Source organism: Panthera leo, chromosome D2 (genome assembly GCF_018350215.1).
Source record: "Panthera leo isolate Ple1 chromosome D2, P.leo_Ple1_pat1.1, whole genome shotgun sequence".
Lineage (NCBI taxonomy): Eukaryota > Metazoa > Chordata > Mammalia > Carnivora > Felidae > Panthera > Panthera leo.
Window position 1 is genome coordinate 67,124,539 of NC_056689.1, and position 11,265 is coordinate 67,135,803.

General features: G+C 36.6%; 1 protein-coding gene across 3 annotated transcripts in view; it reads left to right on the plus strand.

Moving 5' to 3' along the window:
• The window catches only part of MXI1 (MAX interactor 1, dimerization protein), a 105,897-nt gene that overhangs the window by 71,773 nt on the left and 22,859 nt on the right, over positions 1–11,265 (plus strand). For 2 of the 3 annotated variants that reach the window (XM_042907975.1, XM_042907976.1), the window contains exons 4-6: positions 863–977; positions 1,602–1,773; positions 6,195–8,767. In XM_042907975.1, coding sequence (XP_042763909.1) covers positions 863–977; positions 1,602–1,773; positions 6,195–6,358 — 451 coding nt within the window. In that variant the 3' untranslated portion in view covers positions 6,359–8,767. Of the gene's footprint in view, positions 1–862; positions 978–1,601; positions 1,774–6,194; positions 9,013–11,265 lie in introns of those variants that run through there. The other variant, XM_042907974.1, reaches the window with a different exon arrangement.

The window sequence follows — 11,265 nt, forward strand, 5'->3', positions numbered from 1 at the left end:
ATATTATGCCTATGAAGCACAGAACCAGAGATTGTTTTAGGGTACAATTATGTACCTAGAACCCTCATCATGGGTCATCATGATCATAGTATCTTAAGGATATGGGGAAGGTAAATCTGTGAGACTCTGTGCTAGCATTTTCAGGAGAAAATTTTCCTAACTTGCCCAAAGGATGGGTGGATTAAATAAATGGAATGACTTTTAGTAAAGAATTTTGTCACCTAGCTTTTTGTCATGTGTAGAAAATTCGAGGTGGGGTAATGAGAGAGAGAGGAGAGGGAGAAAGAAATAAAAATTAAAAACTAATGAGCTGGTACATTTAGATATTAGGAAGTAGGTTGTTGTTTCAGTGGCTGAAACAACCTGTCCCTGTGGGGACAGGTATGTGTGTGGGTGTGTGCAAAAGATGGGAGGGAGGAAATGGAAATTTGTGAGCCTTTTCTACCCCCTGGGGGTACTCCAGCTGAAGACCGCTAGGTCTCTAGCCTGTGGTTCTAGGCATTCGAAATGAAATACAATTAATTGCCCTGTATGCTTTCCTACTTACACATTAATACAGCTGGAGACAGTTGGGAAGGGTTAAAAATTAAATCATCTCTGACAGATTACCATTGGGGATAATAATCTGAAGTGACCATGTCTACAGAGCACAACAGAAATGGCAGAGACTGAAAACCAGTAGTCATGCCTATACTTGCAGATACTAAGAAACTGAAGAATAAGGGGTGTAACATGAGTATAGACTAAATAATGTGTGAATTATTATTTGTCTTAAAATAGATTTTAGGATGTTTCTAGTAGAATATTCAAGCTGTGCTGATTTGATTTTCTTCTTTTTTTTTTTTTTTTTGGTCTTTCTTAGACGAGCTCATCTGCGCCTGTGTTTAGAACGCTTAAAAGTTCTGATTCCACTAGGACCAGACTGTACCAGGCACACAACACTTGGTTTGCTCAACAAAGCCAAAGCACACATCAAGGTGAGAATTTCTGCTTTCATATTTGTACATGTCTCGGCCCTTGTTTCATTATAAGCAGTGATTCCTATTCATAAACATCAGCTAGCCCCCTGTGCCCTCCTTAATCACTGACCTCAAGAGAAATCTTTCTGAAAACCTACCAACTAATCTGATGGGAGCAACATAAACTGATTAAACTAAACTGTTTTGACAGCATGGCCATTTGAGGAGCTGGAAATACTAGGAAAAAACAATTACTCTGCTGATCCCTAGAAGGAAGGCAGTTGTGCCCTCTGGTGGAGCTGAGTTTATTTGGCTCCGTGTCTCAGTATTTTTCCATCAAACTACAGTGCAGAGCAAGTTTCTCTTTCATGGAGATAACTTTACAGACTTTGAGAATTCCATACTGTTCTTGTAATGTAGCATTCATTACACACACAAAAAGTGAAAAAAGAAGTATTCTTGATGTTTAAAAGTATGTATTTATGTATGTTTTTATACGTACACACACACATATATACTTGTATTTTCATATTTTCTCTGCCAAAGAAGAAATGTTTTAAGATATTAGGTAGAAATCAGTTTTATTGTTTGTACTGGACTGTGCACAAACTAAAATATCATTTTATCATTTTATCATTTTAGAAACTTGAAGAAGCTGAAAGGAAGAGCCAGCACCAGCTAGAGAACTTGGAACGAGAACAGAGATTTTTAAAGCGGCGACTGGAACAGCTGCAGGGTCCTCAGGAGATGGAACGAATACGAATGGACAGCATTGGATCAACTATTTCTTCAGATCGTTCTGATTCAGAGCGAGGTAGGCAGTGTACTTCTTCCCTAATGAAATACTAAGCATCCTTGTATCTAAATTTAGGCAGGATAAGTTGGAAAGCACTCTATTTTCTTCTATTTGCTTTCTTCTTTCTTCAGCTAATACTGTAATGTTCTAGATTTTTGTGCAATCACAACGTTGTCTAGCAACCCCTATATGAACTATAGAACTTTTTTCCTTGATTATATACATAATGTATTAACTTTCCACTTTGAAACAATTTTAGACTGACATAAAAGTGTTTTCTATAGAAAATTGTAGAGTTCTCATATGCTCTTCCCCCAGGTTTCCCTAATGTTAACATCTTATGTAGCCATAATATAGTTATTATAACCAGAAAATTAATATTCATGTAATACTTTACTGTAGACCTTATTCAAATTTCATCAGTTTTCCCACTAATGTCCTTTGTCTGATCTAGGATCCTGTGCAGGATCCAACATTGCATTAGATAGTTCCTCAGTCTTTTGTAATCATGACACTTCTTTTTTTTTTTAAATTTTTTTTAAGTTTATTCATTTTTTTGAGAGCATGAGTGGGGGAGGAACAGAGAGAAAGAGACACAGGATCTGAAGCAGGCTCCAGGCTCTAAGCTGTCAGCACAGAGCCTGACTCAGGGCTTGAACCATGAACCACAAGATCATGACCTGAGCCAAATTCAGCCACTTAACTGACTGAACCATTCAGGCGCCCCCCAACCATGACACTTCTGAAGAGTATTGGTCAGTTATTTTAGACAGGGTCTCTCTAGTGTCTTATGTTCTCCCATTATTAAATTGAGGTTATACATTTGGGGGGAAGAAATATCACAGAAGTGATGTGCCCTTCTCAATTCATTCTATCAGGAAGATATGTGATGTTGATATGTTTTGTTACTGGTGATATAAATTTTTATGTCTGTATTTTAAAGCACCACACCCTTCATTTCTCTCTTCCCATCTGTCCCATAACATTTGTCTTTGGCAGAATGAAAGAACAAGAATTAATCAAAAATTTGTTTGAATTTTACTGATCTCTTTATAACTCCCACCTCATCAGGCCTATAGCACATTAAAAGATCCCAGAGGTGAACTTCACCCTCATGATTTTAAGCTTTACATTTGGGAAAACAGCTCATGAGGATTCTAAAACAAAAAAGGAAATGTTTGTAAAATACCTTTTGACTTTTTATTATGGAAATTTTCAAACATACACAAAAGTAAAATCGAATATTGTCATGTACCCATCATCCAATTTGAACAGCTATCAATATTCTGCCATTCTTGTTTCATCTGTTATCCCCTCATCCTCACCATTTTTTCTGGAATATTTTAAATCAAATCCCAGATAACATTAATAATTTTGTCCCTAAATAGTTCAGTATTTATCTTTAATAAATGGCACTTAAAAAAATCATAATGCTATTATAGCCCACAAAATCAGTGAAATCAGATAATCTTATTTAATGTCTGATAATCCAGTTTCTGATAGATTTTCTCAAAGATAGCATTTTACCTTTCATTAGAGCCCCAAATCCATATTGCATTTGTTTTTGCTTTTTAAGATACTTTTAATCTATAATAGTTTTCCCTTCCCCATTTCTTTGTTGTAGAAACTGAGTCATTTTTCTTATAGAATTCCCACATTTTAGATTTGGCTGATGGAATCCTCATGATGTCATTTAACATGTTCTTCTGTCCTTATTTCCTGTAAACTGGTTGGTGGATCTAGTGACTTGATTAAATTCAGGTTCTTTTTTGAGGCAAGAATACTTCATAGGTGATACTGATACATTTATGCAAATGCTCAACCTTTCACTTAATAGTTTTAGTAATCATTAGTGATTGCCCCAATTTGTTATTTTTTTAGATATTACAAATAGTACTTCCTAATTCTACCATTCTTCTTGCATTTATTAAATTTTTTATAAAGAAGAAATTTTGGGGGGTGCCTGAGTGGCTCGGTTTGTTAAGTGTCTGACTTTGGCTCAGGTCATGATCTTGAGGTTCATGAGTTTGAGCCCCATGTTGGGCTCTCTGCTGTCAGCACAGAGCCTCCTTCAAATCCTCTGTTTCCCTCTCTGTCTGCCCCTCCTCACCCTCTTTCTCGCTCTCAAAATAAATAAAAACATTGAAGAAACAAAAGAACGTTTCTTCATCAACTTTTTTGGCTACCCTGAAATAAAGTCCATATAGGGAAAATGGGATAGATTCTTTTTTTAAACTTAGGTGTTTTTGGTTTTTTAGTCAATTTTGTGAATAATGAATCATCAGTGTCTTAGCAACCTCCAGAGGTAACAGGGTTTTTTGTTTTGCCTTTTGTTTTTTATTATCTTATGAATTCCTCATAGGTTTTCATGTATTGAATATGTTCTAATCCATGAAGTCATTCTTTTTGTCCTTTTTTAATTTTTTTATTTTAGAAAGAGCATGAGCAGGGGAGAGGGGCAGAGAGAGTGAGAGACTCTTAAGCAGACTCCACACTCAGTGCAGAGTCCAACACGGGGCTCAATTCCACAACCCCAGGATCATAACCTGAGCCAAAATCAAGAGTCAGACGCTCAACCAGCTGAGCCACCCAGGCGAACCTTTATTCTTTTTAATAATCAAATTTCCCACATTCCATAGAAGCATTTCAAATTGATTTTTGATCCCTTTTAACACAACCCTGGGAGTCCTGGGTTTATTGTTTTTGTTGTTGTTTTGCTGTGTAAGTTTATTTTTACATGGCACTCAGTTTCAGAGAACAAAAGTTTACCAGAGACAACAGCAAGAACCTCAAGGACATGCCACATTTATGAATGACACTGAGGTGTAGCAGAAATAACCCTGAATTAGGAGGCAGACCTTGATGCTAGTCTTTTTTTCTACTGGTTACTAGCTGTGTGACTTTGTCAGGTGTTCAGCTTTAGCTGCCCTTCCTGATGTTCACTCCTCTTTGTACCCATCCCACCTCCAAATTTGACTAATGGTATATCTTCATTATAGTGTTCATTTTTTTTAGTAGTGCTAGTGTAGTACCTCTCTTCCCTATTCTTATCTGGAAGCCCTGTTTCCCAGTATTACAGGGGACTTTTAGTAATATCTCTAGTCCATTTGACTAGAGCAGTCTCTCATTTTACTTTGTTATGATTGAGTGCAGCATGCTCTGTTGGATAGGGTGTCTTGATTTTATTTTCCAGTTGTAGGTTGGATGAGTATTCTGTGATACCGGGAAACACTAAATAGCCTGTGAAGCATTGTGGATGTAAAACAAATAGTTATGAATTCATAGGATTGTTTGGACAGCTTATTTGGATAGATGCCTGCATTTTAGAAACAGATTTCTAAAACTTTTTGAAGCAACAAGTCCTTTTGAAAATTATACTCTTTGAAATAACTTACTCTGTCTTCTTGGGCTCAGCAAGAATCCACTTTTCCTAAAGCAATTGTGATCAGTGTGAACCCTTAGAATCAGTGCCAAATCTAAAACATTAGGCTTTGAGTTTAAAAGAATTGAATAATCCTGAGTTCATTCTAGCTGTTATGGGAGAGAACAATTTTTCAAGTGCTTTTTTTTTTTTTTAAATGTATGTTGCATTTTATGTATTATTGGTGATTGTATATGTAATGCTTAACAAACTACCTGTTGATAGCTGGTCATATATGTATTTAGGGATTTTTTTTTAAATCATGTTTGATATTTGAAGTAAACTTAAATATCACCATTGAAATATCTTTACTATAATCTTTACTGTAGATCTCCCTATAATCCAGAGACCTTTCAGGCTCATACCCTCATTTCAAGCTATGTTTGATGCAAGAAAATTAAATTGAATTGAAGGCAAATCCCTCAGAGTTCACTTTGTAATGACTGGCTTAGTTTGGCTATTGAATACACAGAGGTCTTTATGATGAATTCTAGAAGTCTGTAGATCTGTCTGTAGAATGATATTACCAAAGGCAAGAATTAATGGATAAATTTTCTCGTTCACCTATACTAAGTTTATGCTTTTTTTCCTCTTTAAGGCAACTCTGATTAATAAACAGCACTGAGAATTAGTTTCTAGTTTAATGCAAAACAGATGTTGTTAAACCAGTTGGGGTTGGGATCTTTTAATATTAAGCACTAATTCCCAAATAGGCCAAGTGCTTTTGGTGGGAGGTCCAGACGGACTGGCGTCAAAGGCTTTAGAAAACTTGCTGCCTAAATTGAGACCACCGCTGGATACCAGACATTCCCCTTTGCAAAAATATATCCGTGTCTCTTCACCTTTCATTACTTCTGTCCTCCAGGGTTCACCGATAATAAGCTCGTATAACAATTATTTAAGAAAAATTATTTCATACTACCCAAAGTAATCACTTTTCTTATGCCCTTTCCTCATTAATTTTTGAAAGTGCATGTATACTAGATTACTGATGCTCTTCCTTTTTTCTCTTTGGCAGAGGAGATTGAAGTGGATGTTGAAAGCACAGAGTTCTCCCATGGAGAAGTGGACAATATCAGTACCACCAGCATCAGTGACATTGATGACCACAGCAGCCTGCAGAGTATTGGGAGTGACGAGGGTTACTCCAGTGCCAGTGTCAAACTTTCATTCACTTCCTAGAACCCAGCATGACATAACAGTGCAGGGCAAAATATTCACTGGGCCAATTCAATCCAAACAATCTCTTAAATTGGGTTCATGATGCAGTCTCCTCTTTAAAACTAAACAAAACTATACTTGAACAAAAGGGTCAAAAGACCTCTATTTAAGCAAATACTTAGCAAAAAGTGGGGCAGAGCCTCCCCAGCAGAACAAATACTCATTCGTATTTGAAAATCACAGCTTCTAATGGCAGCAGAAAACTTCTGTGAAATTTTCTTGATTTAGTTTATTTGAAAGAGGACATTGGAGATTCTGTCCTCTATCTTCTCTAGTTTGCTCATACTACAATGAGTAGACACATTTAAGGATGGGGTTATGAACCCTTCCCGAGTTTTAATGGTCCTAAAAAACAAAATCAAACCTATAGTAATGAGAAGACAAGATAATCAGGCATTAATCTTGGATAGCTAAAGAGCTATTAAAACTCAGCCTGGGACAGCTTATCATGAAGCCTGTGGATGATCAATTCTTGAAAAAACAAACAAAAAAACAAAAAAAAAAAGCAAGCTCATTTCATGCTCTGCAAAAGGAGAGACTCCCATGAAGCCTTTTGAAAGGGATCATCATGCAGCTCAGCTTTCTGTTGGATTCCATGCTAAGCAAGCTAACCTTATCCTGCATTGTTAGCAGTAGGGCACCCAACCGCCAGCTCAACAGTCAGCCGCCCTTAGGCCCTTGGGCAGCGTGGGGGCAGTCTGTATGACAGCCTCTACCACACAGGGCCTATAATTCGGATTGAGGGGCCAGAAGGAAAAAGCTCTCCATGCCTCTGTGTCTGCGTAGGCCAGAAGAGTTGTGCAACGCAGATTAGCAGGTCAAGGTCTGAGCCACGGCAGCATTTTTATTTCAGATTTTGATAACTGTTTGTATGTGTTGAAAACCAAAATGACATCTTTTTAAAGCTTGTCCATAAAAAACATAGATGTCTTTTATAGTGGAAAAACACATGGGAAAAAATCATCTATTTTGATGCAGCATTTGATAATGATAAAACACCTCACACCTCACTCTTTATAGTGCACAAAACGAATGAGGTCTGGGCTAGGTAGAAAAAGGTCAATGCTGTTTTTGTTTTCTTTTAGAATCATTACCTTTACCAGCTTTTAACCATCTGATATCTATAGTAGACACATTATAATACTTAACATAGTTAAGTTTGGCACTTGTCTCATTTTATTGTAAAGGTTTGCTTCCATTTTCTTACAGGCAGTCTCTCTCCTTCCTCACAGTCCCACTGTGCAGGTGCTATTGTTGCTCTTCTCAATATTTTCAGAAATGTTTTCTTTTAAGTGAAATTTCTTTTCTAACCTGCACTTTGATGTCATGTGTTCCCTTTGTCTTTCAAAATCCAAGGTTCCCCCTGGCCCTCTCCTTTACCCCAGGAAGCCTTCTTGGACACCTTATCCCTGGCTCTTTGAACTTTGTATACTTTAAATAATTTAACTACCCTTAATTACTTAAAAAAAAAAAAAGCTTTATGATTTTCATAACTTATTGCTGATTTTAATGGGTTGTTAATTTCAGTCCTGTAGTTTTATTTTGTTTAGATAGGGCTGGGCAAGGAAAAAGAAAATAAAGACAACCATATTTAGCAGTGCAGTTGAGTTGTGTGTGTAATGTTAGACTATCCTTTGTAAGTAGCACTTTAACAGCTTTCACTGCTTCTCTGTATGAAGTGTACCATCTTGGCCATACACAAGGCCTCAGCATATACTTACTTGTTTTTTGTGCTTTTCCTGTGCCTCCCAAAATATTTTATCCTTGATTGTGCTATGTTTGAGTGGAAGAAATTCTTTGAAGTAGATGTGTGAAAAACTGCATGCCTTTAGAAGCCCATTATTAGAACTTGCTAATAACTTCAGGTGCTGGGGACTTAATGAAAAACATGGCAAATTCATTTCTCTGGCCCAGGTAAATTACTTCTGGTTTTACTTATAATTACTCCTGGCTGGGTCAAAATGTTGCTCTATATATTTGCTTTCTTTTGACTTTCCCAAGGGAGACAGTTTAAAGACTCTGCTAACTACCATGGAAAGAAAATGGAAGCCAGTGATTCAGCTTCCATTTTGTTACTCCCATGGCATTCACTTACATCACTTGCCTAGGGCTGGAATTTCGGTCTTCATTCAGGAGAACTCGAGGTGCTGCCATTTTGTTGTATATGTACAAGTTGGTGGGCTGGGAAGCCTTTGTCACGAATCTATAATACCTATTTCAACTGCCCCCTAAATTACTCCTTCCCCGGGTTTGTTTTCCTTGCGGGAGGGGAATGGATTGTATGATGAGTGAAAAGTATTAATTTTTTAAAAGACAAATCGACTTTGAAGATATAAAAGTTAATTGCAAGAAATAAAAATTGTGAATGAAGAACACCCGAGTGCTTTTTGTACACCCTTCTCTATGAAGGAAAAAAATATGAATGAGCATCCACACCTTGAAAAGCAACTATCTCCTAAGCTGATACTACTTCAGTAGTCCAGAATTAATGGCAATTTGAATCATTGCCATTTCCTGTTCTGTAATTTAAACAGGTGCCTTCTTGACTGATGTGATAACTCCATGTAACCTAACTGCAGATGGTTTAATGTACCCGATAATCTTAACTGCTTCAGGTAGGACACAAAGCCATTTGTTATTATCTGTTCTTAATAACTTTTTAGAGGAATCACTTTGTACTGTCATTTAAATTGAAAATAAGTCTGGAAGTTATTTAGTCCCCACCCACTAACCTGAGTTAAAGTACCCTTTGTGTAAAATGCCTAAGTAATATATTAATAGATAGAGGTAAAGTCCTGTTTCAGTGCATATTTGTTACCAAAGAAGATTCTGATGAAGTCAAACTGTAGTTTCTGATTAGAATAGGTATGAGAATTCTGGTAGAAATGCCTTTTCCAGTCCCCATGACAGTGATAGCTTTTAGCATTATGAAGGGATTTCAAAAGGCAGGATTATTGAGGCAAATCTTCTAACCTAAGGCCACACTACTTCCTGGGTCATTTCTCATGAGAAAATTGTTTAACCTCTTAGGTAAGTTTCTTTGGGAAGTTTGTTTTCTTCCACTTGAAGCAACTAGCTGCCTTTTCCCTTTCTTCTTTCATTATCCTTCCACCTCAAAAATTCCATACTTCCTACCAACAACAGCATAATGTGGGAAGAATAGAGTTTTTTGGGTCACATTTAAATCTCAGTTCTAATATTTGCTAAGGACTCTGGGCAAGTTACTTAACTTCTTCATGGAGCCTGTTTCCTCCTGAAAAGTTGTAAATACTACCTCTATCTTGAAAGATTGTAAGACTCAGTCTAGGAATTTGTAGCACCAAAAGGAAAGTAAGAGGTATGTACTTCTCAGCTTTCTCTGATGAATGCAACCTTCTAATTTTTTCATCTTTAATCTTGAATTTTAGTTATTCTGACTCTGGGTCTTACAGAAAAAGACTATTTCTATTAAATAAAATGGTTCATTTTCACAAAATTCCATGACAGGCTATACTTTGTAAGAAGTCAATTTTGATGTCCTATAGAATTTTTTAAATAAAGACTTTATAAGATTGATGTATCAGCGGTTTTAGTGATTACCTGGTCTTTCTAAAAAAAAAGACTAACCTGAGCTTGAGTATGTTAAACACTAATAGTAACCATTGCATAATGCCCTAGTTAATATTTAGTGTTGGCCTTGCCAAGAAAAAAATCTTGGCTCATGTACTAGATCTAATAGGAAACTGGTTTTCTTGTGGAATACATCTGAGTCTTTTAAATAATAAGTGTAGCTCAAGATACATGTACTGGCTGACAACCTCACTTCTTGGTTCTGTTTTACCTTTCTATACAGTCATAAATTGTTAGGGGAAATGGCTTAGATGAAGCTCTTTTAAAGTATTGCCAACTAACTTCCTATAATTTTGAAATTTTTTCCATTTCCTCAAGCTCTTAACTCTTTGTTATGGAGGGAATGCTTCAAGTCTTTACTGGTAGGGCAATAACTGCCATATTTATCTTAGATTTTCACATCAGGGCATCAGACAGCATTGTAGAATGTAAAAGCCATAAAATATCTCTAAAATATATGTCAAAAATACAGATTTAAGAGGTCAGTTCCTTCTAAATTAGCACTATCACACTCTGAAAGCTATGTCAACTAAACCTGACAGTGCTTTTTTGGAAGGAAAAACTTGGCAAAAGAACCAAAGGGATATTTACTCCTTCCTGCATACTTCTGAGCAATGAATGAACAATTGGGCAATTACCATCTATTAAAGACTAGCCTAGCTGCAGGTCTCGGGCTTCAACTCTAGTTTTCCCAGGATATAGAATCAAGTGTTTCCTCCAAGCCTGAATTCTTTCTTTGGTTAGAAATGCATCGCATCTTGCTAAAGTCAGTTCAGGGCTTGAAAGGGGAAAAAATAAAAGCACATCCAGTTTCACCAAGAAAAGGAAATCATGAGCCAGCAAAATAATAAATACGACTTTGGGCCTAAGGTTGACACAGTAGCTCTTCAAACAAAAAGCAACCTTTTCTCCTAATGCGTGTTAACTACGGTTTCTTTAGCTGTGATCTTAAATAACTGGGAAAACAAATTACAATTGTAGTAATTGCAGTAGCTTGAGTCTGTACTGGTTTTGTAAAAATGAATGGGTGAAATGCTTGGTGTAAGTAAATTGTCAATTTTTATTTCCTAGGAACTAGAAGATTATCCAAAGTTCGGTATTTTTAGCTAGTTCAGCTGTCAACTACCAAAGGCCCAGTATTATTTTCAGATCTTCTTTACCCCCTCAAGTCCACAAAAGAACCACTTTTATATATACATAAGCTGAAAGGCAGAAAAGGCAATTGAAGAACCTCACAGAACTCTTAACACCTTCATCTT